The following is a 19,809-nucleotide window of genomic DNA, read 5'->3' as shown; positions in this document are numbered from 1 at the left end:
TCATGTACGAGATACCCGTGTCCTGCGGAAAATTGTACATCGGCCAGACGGGACGATGTGTGAACGACCGACTCAGGGACACGGAAAAGATGCTGCTAATAATGAGCGCACGCACCTTGTGGACCATTGCATTGCTTGCACTGATTGGACACCGCGTTTCCGTTGCGTAAGAATCCTAAGCAGAAGAACGGAAAAAAAAACGATCGCGAAACTTTGGAGGCTTATTTTATCAGGAAAGCGGGACAAGATAGAGTCAGTGGTGCTTCCCTTGCTCTCTACGATAAAAAGATCGCTTCTTTCACGCCTCGTCTGTTAACTTCCTGCGTGCTCATTTCCAAGATCCCTTGCAATGTGGCGTCTGCGCAGGTCAGCGAACCGCATATATGCTTTGTCCTTTCCTTGAATAAATCATTTATGAGTAGTACCCGCGTTTCGTCTTGTGTGTGCCTTTCTTTTGTCTGGCGGGTGCTTTGCGCTAAATGAGATGAATGTAATGACTGTCCAGAATTATTGCGTATGATGGCACAAACAACTCCTTAGCATGAAGCCATGCCTTGAAAGGCGGCATCGATGTGTGTACAGTTTAAAGAACGTTTTTGCAGCAGACGAAAGGCACACTCGCTTGACACGCTTTGAAACACTGGCGTCAAGAAACTTCAAAAAAGGTTGCCGATACAACGGTACAGGGAACAAATACTCTGCAAGTGCCTGAGTCCTCTGCCTTCTGGACAGGCTATACAGGTAGTCTAAAAACAAAGCGCACTGTGAGAAAACTGAAGGTGTCAGCAACTGCCTTAAGTAATCCCCATAAAGGCCCCTCACGAGTCAGTCTGTCCACTTGGTGCGAATAGGAAAGGCAAATGAGCACATAAGCGCAGCTACTAAGAAGGGTGATTCGCCGATATGAAAAAAAAACGCGAAATAAGGTCTATTCCACCAAACTCTAGATAAAGAAACAGGTTGTGACGACGCATGGGCTTCCATTGGGAGCGCCATATGAAGTTTTGAGTATTCTGCGCATCACCTGCACTTTCTTCCTTGCACCTGTAGTGTATAGGCAAGTTTTGCAAATAAAAAAAATGTTGCGGACTTGAGCCTGAGGAAACACTGACAGTTCCCTACCCATCCAAGCCTGGGTTTGTCGCATCACGGAGACTATCTGTGAATCCCAGTAGGCGCCACTGTTGCGAATTTGGTGAAGAGGAACCCCTAGGTAGTGATGGGTCCCGCAATCCCAGCTTATGCCACCATAATGACTTGGCGTTGTACTCCAATGACCTAATCAAAACCCCTTGGATTTATCTAGATTAAGAATAGCACGTGATACCTCGCAAAACTGTTCGGTCAAATGTAATGCCTCTAGCACACCCTTTTTGTCAGAACAAAAGAGGGCAACACCATCTGCATAGGCTAAAACCTTAACTTCACATTGCGCCAGGGAAATACCACGGATAGTTGTGCAGTTAATAATACTGACGCAAAGAGGTTCAAGATATAGGACAAATAACAAAGGCGATAATGGACAGCCTTGGCGAACAGATGATTTCAGTGGTATAAGTTTAGTTAGCTCTTGGCTAACAATTAGCCTTGTATAGAATTCCTTATATCACAGTCTTATGCCCTGTGGGGATACACGCGAATCCCCTGTCCCATAGTAACGGCCGCGCGTAATTATATCACGCGATGTTATGCGCGCGCCGTTCGGGAGGTTTGCGAGGGAGGGCACTCACGCCGCCCCCGCTTCCTTTCGCGCCCCCGCTGCGACGCCGCCGCGGAGACTTTCCCTCTTTCCCCTCCTATCACGGAGAGACCTCCTCTCCACATCCCGGGAGAAGGCGCGGTTCTCCCGGGGCCCGCGTGTCTTCTGACGGGAGCCGCGCGGATGCAGATCTGCCACGGAGACCGCTGCCGTTATCGCCCGGCCACCGTGTGTGAACTGACCGCCGCGGGCCGTGAGCGAGGAGCCACGCGAGGTGAGCGGAACCTTCCTCCCCCACCATTTTGTGTGCGCTCCACCCTTTCTGTGCATTTCACCCCCGTAGGCGAGCGGAACACTCCCTCGTTGCGGCGGTTGCTTTGTTGCTTGCTGCTGCTCGTATTGCTCGGGAACAATAAACGCTCATCGGAGTAGCATACTCGTGTTTGTCCCCTCTGGCCCGAACCCGCCGTGGTTGCGACTTACCGCACCGCGAGTTGGGGGTCACAGCTCTGACTGCTAGGGCTGGCACGCTGGTGCTAGAGAGCGACTACTGCTCCTAACGCTTTGAGCTACTACAAGAATAACCCCCATAGTCCCTTAGCAAAACGTCTCCAATATTTGCATGCTCTAAGACCACAAACACGAAAAAGTGGCGGACTTTATCAATGCTCTTGCAAGATCAATCTGAATAAGAGCTTAGCCAGTCTCATCTGATACTATCTCCAATACCGAACGTGCAATATGAATATGCGCTTGGATCCTGCGGCCTCTGATACTGCAGACCTGATGCGAGCCTATTAAGTCAGCGACAACTAACTGCAGACGACCACAAAGAACCTTAGCGAAAAGTTTGTAGCCTACATTGGTTTGTAATCTAAATTGGATGATATCCCTCAACTGTTTTCAACCGATCGGTATCTGCTTTTCGGATCTAATATAGTATGCCCGGAATAAAATGCGGCTGGCAAAAAACCATCATCATAGGATGCCTGAAAAACATCCTTCAAAACAGGCGCAAGGCAAGGGGAAAATGTTTTATAGGACTCGCTAGTAGTACCATCTGGGCCAGGAGATTTCTCACCCTGCGGGTCAGTAATGGCAGATTTAATTCTCTCCAAAGTGATAGGCCCCTCCACTATACAGCTCATCGTCACGTTGAGGAAAGGCTTCGAGTAAGTAACTGTTATCTGATATCCCACTTTTGCCCCCAGCAACCCCCAAAGAGCTTCCAATAATAGTCAAAGAAAGTATCAAGAATACCAGGAGCATCGCTGTACGTGCAACATTCATACTGAATTTCCAATATTTTCTTGGCAAGAGCAGTCTGCATTTCATCACTCAGGGCCTTACGAGACGGTTCATAATCATCCGATATAACAACCATGGTATACACTACTCATTGCGTCTCTCATAGCCCGAGTCATAAAACAGAGAAAAAACTACTCATTGCAGTCGTACGTTCCACTGATGGCAAAGAATAAAATTGAGCAATAAAATAAAATGCAACAGAATTAGGCCCTTGAGAGCGGCGGGAACAACGTATTTCTATAAGCCTTTAATGGGCATAAAACCAGAAAAGGCCACTTGCGGCATTGGAAAGCACAGCGCACGATGCAACGCAAGAACACGGCCGGCGGTCGTATACAAAACACAGCGAGGACTTGGGAGCGGGTATTGCAGCGAGCCCGTTCGCCTACCCAGCATCATCATACCTGCCACGAAGGCGAAACCTTACGATAAGAGGTAGCACCCGCGCTTCAAGATACAGAACATGTTGGCCACATATTTTGGAAGTCCCAAACAGAGACGCAGTGCTTCTCGCTTTAAGAGCAGAAGAGGGCGCAGTTTGTATGCAGCCGCTCCAGTGAACAAAACGCAGCCAAATTCTAAATTAAGTGCGGAGGATATACATTCTGTAAATCATCAGAAGAGCGTGTCTGCACATACCTCAGCCGTGGTCGCTCAGCCTGCGCAGCAGTCCGACCGTCCGAGCCCATTTCGCAGCAACCTGACCGCCAAGAGAGAGATAGATGTCAAATATAACCAGAGATACTTTACAGAACAGACTTGTGGAATCATGTGATGCCAGTAAGCAAGTGAGATGTTTAACTGATAACAAATCGGGCAATTACCAACGCACACTTTTGTACATTCAGACATACATGTAAGTGGATGTGAAGCTCGCTGAACTTTCCATGGCGCCATTCAGTCTCTTGGTCGCGAGGAAGGCCGCTTTTGTGGCGCTTAGGCTCAGAGGGATGCCCGACGGGGACTCGGCGCAAAGCCTGAGTACCCCTCCCGTGACGTCACGAAAAGAGGCCCTCAGTCGCTGTCACTTGAGGTAGAGTTAGCTCTACCGTAGCTGGAAGTAACTCCACCGCCGATTTCTTGCTGTTTTGCTGCAGATGGAATGATGAAATTGGTGCCCATTTTCATTATCGGCGTCTTTACAAAGTAAACTGTCATGATAAAGTCAGCTTTTACTGCAGCTGGATATTTGATGCCTGGAGCCTGTTCTTCAATATGTGCAGTAAATAAGGCGTTCATTTCCTTAGATAATATGCCAGAATGTATCCTGCTGGTTTCATATCCTGTTAAGTTTAGAATCTTATCCACTTCCTGCTCTTTTCGGAATACTTCGGCAGACTGTTCAAGCGCTTTTTTCAAAGCAGCATACTCAAGGCGCGTTCGCTTCGAGTCGAGGACATCCCTTAAGGTGCATGTCTTACAAAGATCAGACGGGCATTCTGGAAACTTTATTGGGATTGTGGCTGTGCGAAAGCGGCGCAGTTGTGGTGCTCTCTGCAAGCTCGTCCATGTGGCAGGGCTCTCGCACGAGTGAAGTTCGCAAATCTAGAGCGAAGTTCAATTTTGCTTCAATAGGAGCTGAAACTTGGCAAGAGAGCTCTCATGAAGTGCTGGATTCGCTGCTTACAACTGTAACAAGATTCCTGGTTTACAAACACTTTTCTATAATGCAACGCTAAGTGAATCCTATTTTTCAGAAGAAACTATTAGAGATTTTAAGTATAGCGTATGAGCGCTTACGTGCGTTATACACACGCATTTAGCGGGAGGTTACGGTGGAAATCGCATAAACACTTAGTTTATCGTACGCCAAACCGAACGCAACGATAGATGGATGGATGAATACGGCTGAACCATTTAAATCGGGCGGTGGCTCAAGCCACCTAGTCATGACTTATGAAATTTTACTCTTGGCTTGATTTTGGCCACCAATCAGATAACCTTCGCTTGGTTACTTCTACCCGCTTAAAATCTACTTTCCCTTCACTGTCCTTAAACCCCAATGCCTTGGATAAATCAGCCCCGCTGCTTTCCACTGTGGGGTGAAGCCCTTTACCGAAAAGTATCAAGTGTTCAGCCGTTTCCTCCTCCTCTCCGCACGCAATGCACAAAGTGTCTATCTCATGGTACCTGACTCGATATGTCTTAGTCCGCAAAACTTCCGTCCTGGCCTCACACAACAAAGTTCCCCTACAATTATCATGGATATTTTCTTTGACAATTTCCTGTTTAAAGGTTCGGTATGTTCCCAGTGCCGATTTCGTCAGCATCCCTGTTTTCCACAAAGCTCTCTCTGTTTCTTTAACCTTTATCTTAACTGATAACTGCTGATTTGCCCCCCTACTGCTGTACAGATATTTGCTTGTCAATTTTCTAGTCCGCTTTTCCATTTCGTATCAACATTCCTTATATAAAGGTATCTGAAAGCTTTCCCAGCCCACTGCTTTTCCCCCATTTTTCTTAATCGCTCCTCAAATGCTATCTTACTGCTAGCTTCTCTGCTCTCGAACGACGCCCATCCCATATCACCTTGTGCCCCCTGATTTGGTGTATTGCCATGTGCTCCCAAAGCTAGCCTCCCTACGCCACGTTTAATTTCTGACCTTGCTTGAACATCTAGTCGCATGCACTGGACTGCATTACCGAAAGTCAGGCTAGGAACCATCACCGCTTTCCAGATACCTCTTACCACCTCATACCTATTGTAATTCCACAGTGGCCTACTTTTCATGACAGCTGCATTCCTACTAGCTTTATTCATTACATATTTTTCATGCTCTGTCAGATACTCAGCACTGTTATTTATCCACACCCCAAGATACTTGTACTCACCCACTACTTCTAGCGTGAACTCCTGTATTCTATGCTCGCCGCCCTCATCATTAAATATCATGAGTGCAGATTTTTCCGCACTAAACGTTCGACCTAATCTATCTCCCTCTGTACCGCATATAGCAACGTAAAAGCCCGCCAATATTCCTACAGAAAAAAACCTTCGGCACTACGCATCGTAAAAGCCTGCCAAAATTCCTACACAAAAACCTTCGGCACACACACTTCTGCTAGCCTTCCTACCCTTAACTCGGTTTAAAACTAGTGCCGACAGCACGTACAAGCGGAAATACCAAAAACCACTTAGCTTCGGACATAGTCGCTGGAGCTCCGGAAAAAGCGTCCTCCCGTGTAGGACGGTGGAGAAGTCGCCACTGTACAAGCGCAAATACCCAAAAGCGATACCGCTGGCCGCAGTGGCGCCATCTGGTGGTAAAATATAAAAGAAAGATTTTTGTGACACACTTTTTGCACTTAGCCAAGGTTATCCAAATCGTAGCGCGTAGATAGCCAGTTCATCACCAGTTCAGTCGAGTCAAGGCCTAATTTCATTCAGGTAATTGAACCGAGCAAGGTTTTAAAAACGTCATGTTGAGGTCTTTCGGACACTTCTGCCTACCGCCGAAACGATTGCGTTTGGTATAGCGTTCTTGTATATGTTCCCGCTTGCGGGAGCATATACAGGAACACTAGTTCGAAAAGGCTATGATTGCCTTGTCGTAAAAATCCAAATCAAGCCAATCCACAGTCAGCGGCGTCTTGTTAGGGTTAAGAACGGCGGAATCGTCACACAATAAAAAATTGGGCGAGTTTATCCCTCATTCGTTATGCTGTTGGCGAGGGGAGGCAAAGCGAATATCACGTGTGCCATTTAAAGGCAATGAATATGCCTAAAAACCCAATAACATTGACGAATTCTCGCCGAAGCGGGTGACATGGGCGCCGCCGTCTTGACAACGCTATTTTTTCTAGCGTACGCAAGAGCACGCACGCTAAATTCGAGAGATAGCGTAACACGCACGTACGTTGAACCTCGATTTGGAATAGCATTTGGCGCATGCGCAGTACGAAGCACGCTATTTTATAGCGTACGCTATGCCTTTGCGTATGTCTGCGTACGCTATACTAAACCTCTATGATTGGAGACGTTCCAAACGTCTTACCTTGGAGTGCGGTGACACGAAATTTGCTCGTGGTATAGCCCTCATCCAGGCGTTCTGTTCTTCACCCCGGGGAAACTTCAGAACGTGGTTTTTGGTCCCATGATTTGAAATTAATCCGGCAACTGGGCAGGCAGCACTTGTTAGGCATATCCTGGCAGCAGGGTAATCCACGTTCCGTTCCAATGAAGGCACTAGCACAGCACCTTGGCGGACACAACCGCAGCGCAAAGCAGACTGCATGCACGGTCAGGGTACAGAAAAAAAAAGTGCGTTCGGAAGCATGTCGCGACGTGCCACGACTTTGCTTTCCCCGAGGCAATCAAAGGAGTGTCTATGCGGAACCGATCGCATTGCTGTCGCCGTCGTCCCCCACTCCGACTTCCCGGAATAGGTGGGGTTAACCATTGTATACATTCCTGGCCTCATTTTCAACACAACTACATCGCTCGTAGCTTCGAAACGTGCTGCACGGAACTTCTGTAGGCCTCTTCTGCGTGACATAGCTCAGGAGGGAGGGGGGGCTTAAGTACTTTAGAGGGTGTTGTCCGGCAGCCGCTGTATTGTGGTCAGCGCGTCGCCAACAAAGGGACCAGTCCTGTCCCCATCTCCCCATCTTGCAGGGGATGTTTTGTGTTCTTCAGGTGGTCAAGGGCATAACCCGTCTTGAAGAAGGTATGGCGGTCTACATGTGTGTGAAGCCAGGGACTCCGGAACAGGGGGGGCAGGGGGGGCGGTCGCCCCCCCCAACATTTATCCAGGGGGCGCCGCCCCCCCCCTCCTCACTTTCCGACCGCTTACGCTGAAATCGAATTTTCGATAAGTGCTGAAGTTCTAGTGCTTTATAATTTTAAAGAATATTGACATAGTACAGAGATGGCCAACAAACAAACAAATCATTCAGCACACACAAATGCCAAATTCCCATCATAGGAAACAAATGTAACCTCCCCCCCCCCTGAAAAAAAAAACAATATATCCTCGATATATTGAAAAAGTTAAATATACTAAACTCTCCTTTCCTATCTCACAACGAATCCAAGAAAAAAATCTCAACACTAACAATTAACCACAGCCGATTCACAGGACACACTTGAGGTATGGCACCAAAACACCTAAAGGACGTTTACACCAGGGCGACTGAACGCTTCATTCTGTACTCCAAGTCTGGTACAAACAAACATCACAAGTGCGCAGGAAACTACAAACGTACCCACCATTCACAATATTCGAAAGATAAAACGCACTTTTCAACGCCCTTAATAACAACCCTTCCTTTACAAACGACACCCTCACTATCCCCCCTTCAGTCATCACCACGAAAACGGACCTCCACCTCACCCACCCAACGCAACGCATCAAAATCAACTACTCTTCCGGGCCCCTTACACCACCAGACCTGCATATTTACACCGACGGATCGAAAACAGAGGCATGCTGTGGCCTAGCATATAACGTTCTCACAAAAAAAAAGAATCGAATCACACAGTATAAACTATTTAAACTTTCTGAATACAGCTCTAACTTTGAGGCCGAGGCTGTGGCCATCATCAAAGCCATTGAATACACAAAAGCCACCACTTCCCAATCAAAACACCATCCTCGCCGACAGCTTCTCAACACTAAAAGGGGCATTTGAAAAGGGGCAATCGTGCCAGGGGCTTCTGAACTCGGGGCTTTTGAAAACGGGGCAAATGCAGCGGGGCATTCGGCGCGGGGCATTTGACACGGGGCTTCTGACATCGGGTGCTTTCGTGCACCACCCGGTGGAAATATCAAGTGCAGAGATACGTTTACTGCAGCAGCAGCAGCACTGCGGGCAATGTTTAAAAGAAAGATACATGTATCAATTTAAAATAGAAACCAAGGCATTTATTAAAAGGAAAATTTTCCTTGAATAATGCAAAAAATAACAAAGAACCATAGTGCCAGGTATACCAAACATAATGCATCGAGCAAATAGGAATTATTAAAACAAATGTGAAGTACAAACAGTTGAAAGAAGGTGAAGTCTAATAATGCTTTTAAAGGAACGAATAGTTTTAAAATCCTGAGATAAGGTGTAATGAACGGGAGTTTGATTAAAAACTGAGGGAGTATGAGTCTGAGTATGAGTATGAGGGCGTGTGAGTCTGAGGGAGTATGCGTCATGTTTTTTGTATTGAAATAATTCAAGTTTGACTTTATTTCTTTGGAAACAAACACAGCAGTTCGAAGTAAAATTATGTCTTCTAAACGAAGTACTTTGGAATCTACTAAGTAATGCAAAGTGTGATCTTCAGTTCTTAAACACTAAATGGCACGAATCGCCTTTTTTTTTTTTTTACAAAGAGGAATGAAGTAGTATTCTGTTTTGTCGTGGTGCACCAAACTAACAAACAATACTGGAGTCGAGATTCTATAAGCAAATAGTACAGGAATGTTTTAAGCCAGACAGGTAAAAGATTTCTATATTTGTTGATGATACCGAAGGACCTTGAGAGGCTATTTTAAGTTCGCTACGTGGGCATTGGAATGCACGTGGCGCCAGTTTTTGCGGGCGCCAGGCGACGCGCTTCAGACGGAGCGGCGAGCGCCGCTGTTCCGTCGGCTAGCCAGAGAGACCCATTCTTGGGGACAAAACAGGTTGTTGACCCTACGGTGGTGGCGGGACGTGCTCTTCTGGGAACAGGGGGACGGAAAGGACGCAAGGGAGAAGATGAGGTTGTAGAGACAAGGTCCGATGTCATTCATCACACCCGACCGCAATGTCTCCACCAGACGAGCGAGTAACAACGAAGAGTGTACGAAGAGATCAGCTCGCGAGGGTCAGGGGCGCCGCACCGCCATGCCAATACGCAGCCGTCGACAGATGCTCTACGAGGAGCGTACAACCTCAGACAGCCGCCATATCTGCACTTTGACCAAGTGGGGATGCAATTACCGTGGAGCGTGGTTGACAGGGGTGGGGTCTGCTGGCTTTGCGCCCCCCCCCCCCCCCCCCCACCCCCCTCCTCTTTCCGTTGACTCGAACGTGGGAAGCGCACGTGCGTGTAGGCGCAGAGACGCGCCCCGGGCGTAGAAAAGGAATCTTGTTCTTCTATTTTTCTTTTGTCTTGAGAAAGGGTTGAAAACACGTGGTAACCAACAATTTTGGTTGTTCATTCTGATTGAATGCTGGTTGGAATGTAGCCTGGACACAGAGGCCAGCAGTGCCAGCATGCTACGCTTCCACGCGGTTGCGCTTTCTGTTTGTGGTTGTTTGTTCCTTTACGCTCACGTGTGCGCGCGCACAGTGTAGAACGCCCGCACTGGAGAGGAGGCGCGGGACTAAAGAGAAAAAAAAATTACGCTAGCCTAGGGGGCTTAACAGTGGCGCGTTTCATTTTTATTGCACCTTTTTTTTTTTTCTACAGCGGCGGGCTGCTGTGCGCGTAGCTCCGCTTCTTTTTCGTTTGTTTGTGTACAGCGTGCGCCCAAGTGGAAGCATTTTTTTTTTTATCGTGCGCCCGCCTGCTGATTTAACTGCAGATTTACAATGCCGTTGCCTCGGAAGATGCCGGGGTCTCAAAAGAAGATCGACAACTTCTTCATGCCGGCACAGAAGCGTTTATGCCTTGGAATTGAGGGTTCACAAGGTATATTGCGCCACATTTTTGTCGCCATTTTGTTTATCGATATGTTTCTAATGCCCCTTTGTATTTGTCTTCGGGCTGGCAGCGGGAAACGATTCTGACGAAAGTCAGCCAGCTGACCGTGCGATAGGAGCAACAAGTATTAACGGTACGTCTTTGCAATATTTTGTTTATACCATGCTCTTCATGAGCAGTTCATGAACATTTAGCGCTTGATGCATTTTTTTAACTTCTCTTACTATTTCTTTGAAGGGATAATAAAAATAAAAGATCCATACAGTGGTCGGCTAAGAATTCCTTTTATCTCACTTATTGCAGAGAACCCAGCAGAGGTTGTACTAGATGGAGAGCCCTCCTTCACAACAGACTTGGACCGGACTACATCGAATTCCGGCGCCTGCGCTCCGGTGGAAACCGCAAGACGCGACGACTCGCCCCAGGATGTCCCATCACTGCCTCCCAAGGGCTACAAATTTCCAAGCAACCAAACCGGAAGGTCCTGTAAATATGCATGGTTCCAGAAATTCACATGGTTGTCGTACGACTATGAGCGCGACGTCGTCTTTTGCACTGTGTGCCTCATAGCCTTCAAAGAAAGAGGAGGAACCGTTGCAGGAGTGGAACCATGTTTTATTCGCGCTGGTTTCAATAACTGGAAAAAGGCTATCGAAAAGTTTCAGTGCCACGAGAAGAGCCAATTTCACTGCGTCTCCGCAAGTCGCCAACTGTCGAGAGAAAAAGGAATGCACGTAGTGCAGCTATTATCTCAACACAGCAGCAGACAGCAAGAGGAAGCCAGGCAGGCACTGCGCGCTATAGTAAGCTCAGTCCGCTACTTATGCCGCACAGGCCAAGCTTTGCAAGGGCAAACAAAGGATGACGGAAACCTTCTTGATCTGCTAGATGAACGATCACAAGACGTGCCTGCTTTGAAGAGATGGATGGAGCAGCGAGATAGATGGCTGAGCAGCGACATACAGAACGAGCTCATAGAAATTATGGCTCACAGCGTTCAGCGGGGCATCATAAGAGACGTCAGATGTATTCGCTTCTATGGGATAATCGCTGACGGCACTACCGATGTAACAGGGAATGAGCCGTTCACATTTTGTGTGCGGTGGGTAGATGGGATTGCACTGGAAGTTCGTGAGGAATTTCTTGGCATGTACAATGCACCAGACAGTAGAGCTGAGACCTTGTATAGAGCCGTGAAGGACATGATTTTGCGTTTAGGTCTGGACTTCCATAACCTAAGGGGGCACTGTTTTGATGGGGCCGCGAATATGGCAGGCAGATTTACCGGCGTGCAGAAAAGGATCACGGACTCTGAACCGCGGTCAATATTTGTACACTGCAGTAACCACTGTCTAGACTTGGCACTCCAGGAGGTCGCAAGGAACTGCGAGGTTGTCGGCGATGCTCTGAACATTGTAAAGGATGTTTCCCATGCAATACTCGAATCTAAAAACAGGAAGACTGTTTATTCGAACGTTGTCCTTCCTCCGGGTAATGATGCCAATGAGCAGGATTGTTCCAGGCCGAACACTTTGCTACCATTGTGTCCAACGAGGGGGACAGTAAGAGTGAAATCAATGGAAAGGTTTATCGAGAACTATGAAAGGGTGCAGGCGACATTGCAGGAACTGGTACAAGTTCAAAGCTCTCTCATTGGCACCAGCAAGACAGCACTGAAAGGATATGAGAAAGTATTGGGGAAGTTCGAAACATTATTGGGCATCAACCTTTCTATAGCCCTATTTGGTCCATGCGAGGAGCTAGCGAGGATGCTTCAACGCCCAGTTTATCGCGCTGCAGGAGCAAAAGAGGCAGAAGAGGCTCTTTGTGACAGCTTGTACAGGCTACGGTCTGACGCCGCATTTGGCGTCCTATGGCAGCGGACGCACTCAAGAGCAACACAGTTAGGGCTAAAGGAGCCTCGAGTGCCCCGAGTCTCGCAGCCGCCGAGAAGGATTAAATTCACAGACAAGCCTCAGGAGCCTGCAGCGCTTGACTGCAAGTCATTACATAGAAAAGAGTTTTTTGCCGCTATCGATCGGATTACCAGCGAGATCCGAAGGCGATTCGAACAGCCTGGCATGGAGCAGCTGATTAGTCTGGAGCGCATTCTGACTGACGCTGCTGGAGGCCGAAACTTCGCGGCACACGACTTAAATGAGCTTTTAGGAGCACACGCTGCAGATTTTGACACCAGTAGACTTTCAGCGCAACTCGTGCTTCTCCCAACGCTCCTGCGTGACCAGGGCCCGGCCGCAAGCGAACGCATTTTGCAAATTCTACAGGGGAAGTCTGCAGGCATGCGTGAAATGATGGATCAAGTTGTACGGCACCTGCAACTCGTGTTCTCTGTACCTGCGTCAGCTGCTTCAGGAGAGCGCTCTTTCAGTGCCCTGAGGCGAGTAAAAACATTTTTGCGCAATCGAATGACGCAGAGGAGGCTGACGCACCTTCTCCTGCTGCACGTGCACAAGAGGAAAGCTGCGGACCTGCAACTGGATGTCATTATGAAAGAGTTCGTGTCCAGAACGGCACAACGAACAGCAACTTTTGGCCTCCTTTGATATCCTCTCCTGCCCGACACCCCCTTGTCATACCAGCCACGAAGCTCATCAATGCGTGGGAATATTCTTGTACTTAGTGCCTAAGCTTTACCTTACTGTGGGAGCGAATGCAGAAACAAATAAAAGACTTTTTTCAGCTTTCGCACCCGTTCGTTTTTCGTTTCGAACGGGTCATTTGCTTAGTCTGCGCATGGTTTGGGAACTTCAGAAATTTCAAACCATTTTTAAAGTGCATGATAATGCAGAATAAGCAAGAATGCAAATATCTAAAATTTAATACTGTTGAAATTACTCATTAAATTAATAATAATATTAATTAATGATAATATTAACATTATCATTAATGAAATGTAACATAAATAAATAACAATAGAATATTATAATTATAAAATATTGACACAAAAATAAATACATAAGTAAATACGACATAGAAACACGACCAGGCTTGCCCCCCCACTCCCAAAAAAGTTCCGGAGTCCCTGTGTGAAGCCAAAAGGGCTTCGGGCATGAGTGAGAGGCACTTCTTAGAATCAAGTGACCATGAAGTGCTTACCCCCTTGACGACTATATTTTTTTTTCGGTAGAGAACCAGATGACCTTTTGAGTGATCGTTCCTTCGGCATATGATTGTCTCGCATGCACCTGCGCGAAAGAGAAAACAAATACCAAGGTTAGGAATGTAGTAACTTCTGTGGGGTAGGAAATTGTGTGGTAATTGTGCTGTCTGTGTGTTCGGTTGCAACCTCTCCTTTCCCAAATGTTTGGCTAGTCGAGGGAATTGCAGTTTTGGCTTTTTCTTTCCCCGGCCATTGTTTAGTCGATATTCTTCTATAATCTATGATTAGTTGTCAGAAATTTTATTTTCCTTAATAGTGTATTTATCACCTCTCTCTCTATCGTTTCTTACTGTCCCCTCACATCTTTCATTTAACTTCAAACTGACTGCTATCCTTTATTTCCGCTGCCCTAGCTCAGGTGCCGCCGTAGTGATGGCAGATGCTGGGGTTAGCATAAATCTTTTACCTTCCTTTTAAAAGGGTTAGCTCTTACTCATCACCTTTCGAGATTTCATGGGGCCTGCTACCACCCTTGATCACAGCGCCATCTGTGGCAGCAACTACTCACGTTCTGTGATTTCGTGAGGTCTCCTACTACCCTGAGATCAAAACACTACCTGTGGCTGCAACTAGAAAACAGCGCATCTCGCATTGAAACTTGTAGCGCCATCTACAATAGCATTGTAGAAATACCCACCTACCGCGTGCCGATTATGACGTCACTGTCCAATATGGTGAATAAAGGTGGAACTACGTGCATATGACGTCAGGGGACTAATTGGTGGCATAGTTTCCGTTTCTCGAATCCAATATGGCGGCTATTAAGATTGGCTGTGCCCTCTCATCCCTTCCTCCCCCCTCACCAAAACATATCTTAAAACCGGTAGGAAAACTGTCCCACCGCTATACATTCCGATAGATTATATATATATATATATATATATTCCGACAACAACGGGCACCCATCCGGGGACAGTTGTATACCGAATTTGGTAGGCAAATAAAACCCTATGGGTTGTGGTATAGAAATAGAACCACAATTAAATAATAGGTAAACATTGTATACATGCAATTACTAACGCAGATCAGCTCAACTTTTTTTATTTATTTAAGCATCGTACTCATCTTTCACTTCATAGTTTTTATGCCCTGAGGTAATAAACATCGCTTCAAAAAAAAATTGAAGCGTTACTATATCACACCGCAAACCTAATTCTAGGCATTTAAATATGACTGCAACAACATGTAAACACCATAAAAGTCACTCGCAGCAGTAAAGAAAGCTGTATCGTCTGTATACACGTACGTAGTCACGACAGGAGTGGTCGGAATACAACTGAGTAAGAGATTGAAAAGCATCGGGGAAAGAAATGCACCTTCGGGCACACCTCTAGATTGACGAAATTTAGCTGGAGATACCCCGCGTTGACAGTAATAAAATTCTCTGTCGGTCAGGAATGCTGACACCCGTGGCGCAAAGTATCTTGGCAAGCCCAGGGTTTCTGGTCTGAGCATCAAGGGTCCATATTTTGCACTGTCTTACGTTTCATTGACGCCAATAGTAACAAGCGCAGCATATTGAAGGCGGCGAGCTAAACGGGCTCGGCTCTCTAGGTCGATATGCGCACACCATACGGAGCACCCATACATAAAACCAATCTGACAGAGGTTCAGCAGCATCTTTTGGGTAATCAAGGGCGCGGCTCTTAGTTATATGTTCCATATGTTCTTTCTATCTGTCGGCACGTGGAAGAGGCTTCCCAGACAAACATCGGGTTACAGGTTGAAATTTATTCGTTCACGTCATCATACGAATCGAAAGTCTCCTTTCATCGTTACATGCTACATGGTTAAATACCCTTCACAAACAATGCCCACCAATAGGGTCCGATGTTCAGTTCCAGGGCGGCGACGCCCGCCCTCCGACAACCTTCCTTCTTTCCATAGGAGATGGCCGCAAATCAACATCGGATGCACAACACCCTCGCCACACAGGTGACACCATATCGCACAGCTGGCCCTCATCTGTGTGTTCTCTAATTCTGAGAAGAGGTTGTCTTGCCCTCACTGCTGTTATCATCGCCGCCGGCCCCGTCTCCGCCAAGGTCAGGCGCGAACCTTCGCGTATTGCACCCGCGCAATGACTTCAGTGCTGGAGTCTCCGCCAATTTTTCGCCACATGGCGCCACCCGGGAGTAGCCACGGCCACCCGGGAGTAGCCACGGCCGGTCTCGAGGGGAGCGCGCGCGCCCCCTCGAGATCGGCCATGGAGTAGCACAACCGCCAAGCCTTCACGCATGACACTCGAACCGCGCCCCGCCCGGCACACGGGGGGTTGTCGAACTGCGCGACACCAGCGCTGATCCCTTTAGACCCCGGCGACGACTGTGCACGTGTCGCCACCACTTGTTTCGCTGCGCCGGGGCAGGTGGCCCTTCTCATGCAGTGCCCTCCGGGCCTTTCTCCGTACGTTGCTGCACGAGAAAGTCTCGCTGCCACGTCGTCTGCTGACCAGCTGCAGTCGAGGGTGAACGTTCATTATAATGACGTTCTTCCATTGCACCCAGGCTGGCTCGAGGAAACCGCGCATTTCCGGTGCTCAGGTGACCTTGCGGTAGGCTTCGAACGTAACACTCGTCCATACAGCACACGAGGCCAAAGAATTTGGTCTAATATTGACTAAGACAAACCATTTGCCTTGCTTTGTAAGCACAGGGACAACTTTTTAAAGACGCCAGACATTCAGAATCCATGGTGTTCTAATCGAGTAATTTACAAGCTCCAATAGATCATTAGGAAATTCATCGAATGGCTTTGGAAGTTCTGCAGGCCTCAGCACAGATGAGGGAATGTTGTGAGCTAATGGCAGCCTGTTCCGCCACCTATAATCCCTTGTATGCACTCAGATTTCCAGCAAGGATTCGGAGAAATGCCCTTACCAGCCCGCACTATAAATTCCGATTGCTTCCGTGCTCGATTTATAGCGGAGCAAATGCCCCGTGCGCTCACCAGATAAATTCGGCACGGTTGTTAGTTATGTAGTGAGTGCGCTTTTGAAATTCTTATAATTTATTAAGAAGCAGCTGAGTCTGCCGATCAAAGTCATCAGATGCAGAGTCAACAGGAGTCCAGCAGGAAGATGTTACCCCTGGGGTAGAGAACTTTAAATCTAATACTGAGCGTGAATGGGCCCAGAAAAAAAGTTGGTAAATCCGAGTTCGTACAGGTTAGGTTATTTACACTGGTCCAGTCCCACACTCGAGAGCCTCACCGACCCGTTCGAAATGCCCATGTGGAGTGGTGTGAACTGAACTCCCGACCGGCAACGCATGCGATCAGAGAATAAAGAATCCAGAGAACGCGTGCCGTGAACTCCAGTTGGGAAATAAACACTAAATTTTGTTTCTTTAGTTAACCATCTTTCTTGAAACGCTATAACGTCGGGTAAAACTCGATTCTAAATACAGATTAAATCAGTGTGAGCTGATTGAAGGGAACGACAGTTCCACTGCAATGCTCTTAAGGCGCGCTCACATTAGCGGGAAAACGCGCAACGCAGGACGTTTTCCGCGTCCCGCTTCCCGCACAAGCCGGTTTTTCTCCCGCGGACAGCCTGCTGTGCCGTCCCGCAGAGCGATGGGTCCGGTACCTATTTTTCCCGTGCCGCTGACGAGAACAGCCAGTGGGCGCCGACCGTGAACTGTGACGTCGGTGCAAGTTCAGTGACCCCGTCGGCGGAGGCTGCGCGCGTCCGGTCGGCCGGGCACTCGGCGGCTGCTTTGCCAGCATGGACATGCGACTTGAGACGGTGCAGAAGCAACGGTGCAGAAGCAGCGAACAAACAAATAAAGTACGATTACCGTAGCCAACAGCTCATCGTTCGAACCAGTCATCCTCGAGGCGGCTGCTTTGCCAGCATGGACATGCGACTTGAGACGGTGCAGAAGCAGCGAACAAACAAATAAAGTACGATTACCGTAGCCAACAGCTCATCGTTCGAACCAGTCATCCTCGAGACAAAAAGGGCGACGGGAGGAGAGCTAGCAGACGATCAAGACGACGACGCAAGAAAAGGGCGCGCTTTCCAGTCTTCTCTGGTGTCACGTGACTATCCCCTTCTCTTTCTGCTCGTTCGGGTCCTCCCTCAGCGCCTCCTCTCTCCACATTCCAAGACAACCGCAGCGAGAAAACGCGCGCAGTGTGAGCGCCATTCCGAGGAGCTGCGAGGCAGCGTCGACGTTGACGCTGTCCCGCTGTGGGAAGCTTCCCGCTAGTGTGAGCGCGCCTTTAGAGGCCCTATTCTGCCGAGAGATCTGCGGCAGCAACTGCCTTTTCCAGACCGCTGCGCTTAACATTTGTGCCTAAATTATTCTTTTCTGTTTTAGATTGAAGGCTAGACGATCCAGCGACGGCCAAAGGAGACCGGCTACGTTTTTGGGCTGGAGCATCTAGCTCCACCACGTGAACACACTGAACAGTTGCACCAGCCGAGACTTCTCAGGCGCAAGTTGGAAATTAGCGTTCTTTTTGCGTTTGCACTGAAGAAATAGAAGTCCTGACCACACTCTGAGCGGTAGCTGCAGCAGGATCCACAGCTGACATCTGAGAGGAATTCTGTGACATCATGTCCTGAGAGGTGCATGCAGTGACAAATTCCACCAAGCGGTCCATGACCTTCGCTGTCGCGTTTTCTACAGAATGAGATAGCGTGGAATCCGCCACAGTGTAGTCTGCCGCGCTGCGGTGCTCGAGTCATTTCCTTAACAATCGGAATGGCCTCGCGCCTAGAGCAACGACGCTTATCTAGAGCCCAGCAAGAGAAGAATGGAAAGGAAATGCGCATAACTGGCTCCCTGGGTCACTGTCCACCTCAATCCCACTTTGAGCTACGTGGCGGTAGTGACAGTTAAATGTGTACTGCATGCGTTTGCGTGCACAAAGTTTTGGCAGAAACGCGGCACTGGAGCAATTGGCCGCCGGCGCTCGCTGTGTTCATTGACGTTGGCGTGGACAATGTTGTAGATCTCCGTTGATTTTGAGCAAAGTAAGGGCGCATAACTGGCTCCCTGGGTCAGTGGGCACTTCGGTCGCTCTTCCAGGTGCGTGGCGGTGGTGTGCACCTACACAAAACTGATTTCGCACAATACTGCGTGCTTAGCAATGTTACACCGCCAGCAATTTTCTTACGACGCCTCTGACGCGGTGATGGCGCGACGGGGCTCCGCACTTGTTTTCGTATCGGTCTTATCGGATAATCTTTTGCGCGGCTCTCCTGAAACAGAAAGGGCGCGTGAAAGCCATTTGTTGAGGTAGTTTTGTTTCGTAAACTTCTACTCATATTTCTGTATATACTGCGCCATCGTTCCTCACAATCCATTCCCGTTCTTTCGTTTTCCTCCTTTACGCGCCCGCAAAGTCGGCCTTCGCGTTGGAATCGTGGTCGCATTACATTCGGGTAAATACGTGGTATGCTGAATGTGGGTACGAGCGGAAGGGAAGCAATGACACTAATTAGCTTCAAGTTTCAGTGCCAGAGGGGTACACGTATCCACACTATATGTCGCGCAGGAGTTAAGACGAGGATGGGAAGGGTCTGTAGACAGCGGTAACTCCCCGTTGTGCAGTGTGTGGTGCATCGGTATACATTAGGCCCCCTTGAGGTATAAATGCGCAGCTGATACCGGTGGGGAAACAGTGGAACGATTGTCAGTAAGCCGAAGGTACGACCACGGAGGGAGTATCTTTAAATGATGAAGTGGAAGAGACAGTCTACGAGCTCTAGCTGTTTGCCTCACGCTGGTCGATGAGTTCAGCGTACTCCTGAAGCAGGGGTATGGTTGTAAGACGGTGGATATATGTTATGGCGCGCGTAGCCTCATGACTGATAGCTTCAAGAGAGTCCCGCTGTCTACGGGTGAGACGACGAAATTGTGCTTGGTACACTACCAGTGGCCGGGATAGAGCGCACAGGTGACCGTGAGGATAATGGTGACCGAAGTAACAAAAGCAGCAAGACCGGCCTTCGTTCCGATTTGTGGGCGGAAACCGATTTGGGGATAA

General features: G+C 48.3%; 2 protein-coding genes across 4 annotated transcripts in view; both read right to left on the bottom strand.

Moving 5' to 3' along the window:
- LOC144113854 (uncharacterized) overlaps positions 1-5,270 on the bottom strand; it is a 53,061-nt gene extending 47,791 nt beyond the window's left edge. The window contains exons 1-2 of one of the 2 annotated variants that reach the window (XM_077647200.1): positions 3,862-5,270; positions 3,647-3,707 (exon numbers count right to left, since the gene is read on the bottom strand). In XM_077647200.1, coding sequence (XP_077503326.1) covers positions 3,647-3,707; positions 3,862-3,904 — 104 coding nt within the window. In that variant the 5' untranslated portion in view covers positions 3,905-5,270. The remainder of the gene's footprint in view (positions 1-3,646; positions 3,708-3,861) is intronic. The other variant, XM_077647199.1, reaches the window with a different exon arrangement.
- A 363-nt stretch (positions 5,271-5,633) lies between these two features.
- Positions 5,634-19,809, bottom strand: part of LOC144113852 (uncharacterized) — a 47,174-nt gene continuing 32,998 nt past the window's right edge. For both annotated transcript variants that reach the window (XM_077647196.1, XM_077647194.1), the window contains 3 exons: positions 13,746-13,834; positions 7,003-7,801; positions 5,634-6,265 (listed from right to left, as the gene is read on the bottom strand). The gene's annotated coding sequence lies outside the window, so the exon portion shown is untranslated. The remainder of the gene's footprint in view (positions 6,266-7,002; positions 7,802-13,745; positions 13,835-19,809) is intronic.

Source organism: Amblyomma americanum, chromosome 1, assembly GCF_052857255.1.
Source record: "Amblyomma americanum isolate KBUSLIRL-KWMA chromosome 1, ASM5285725v1, whole genome shotgun sequence".
Taxonomy (NCBI): domain Eukaryota; kingdom Metazoa; phylum Arthropoda; class Arachnida; order Ixodida; family Ixodidae; genus Amblyomma; species Amblyomma americanum.
Note: the sequence above shows the minus strand (reverse complement) of the source record. Positions and strands in the feature narration are given on the sequence as shown.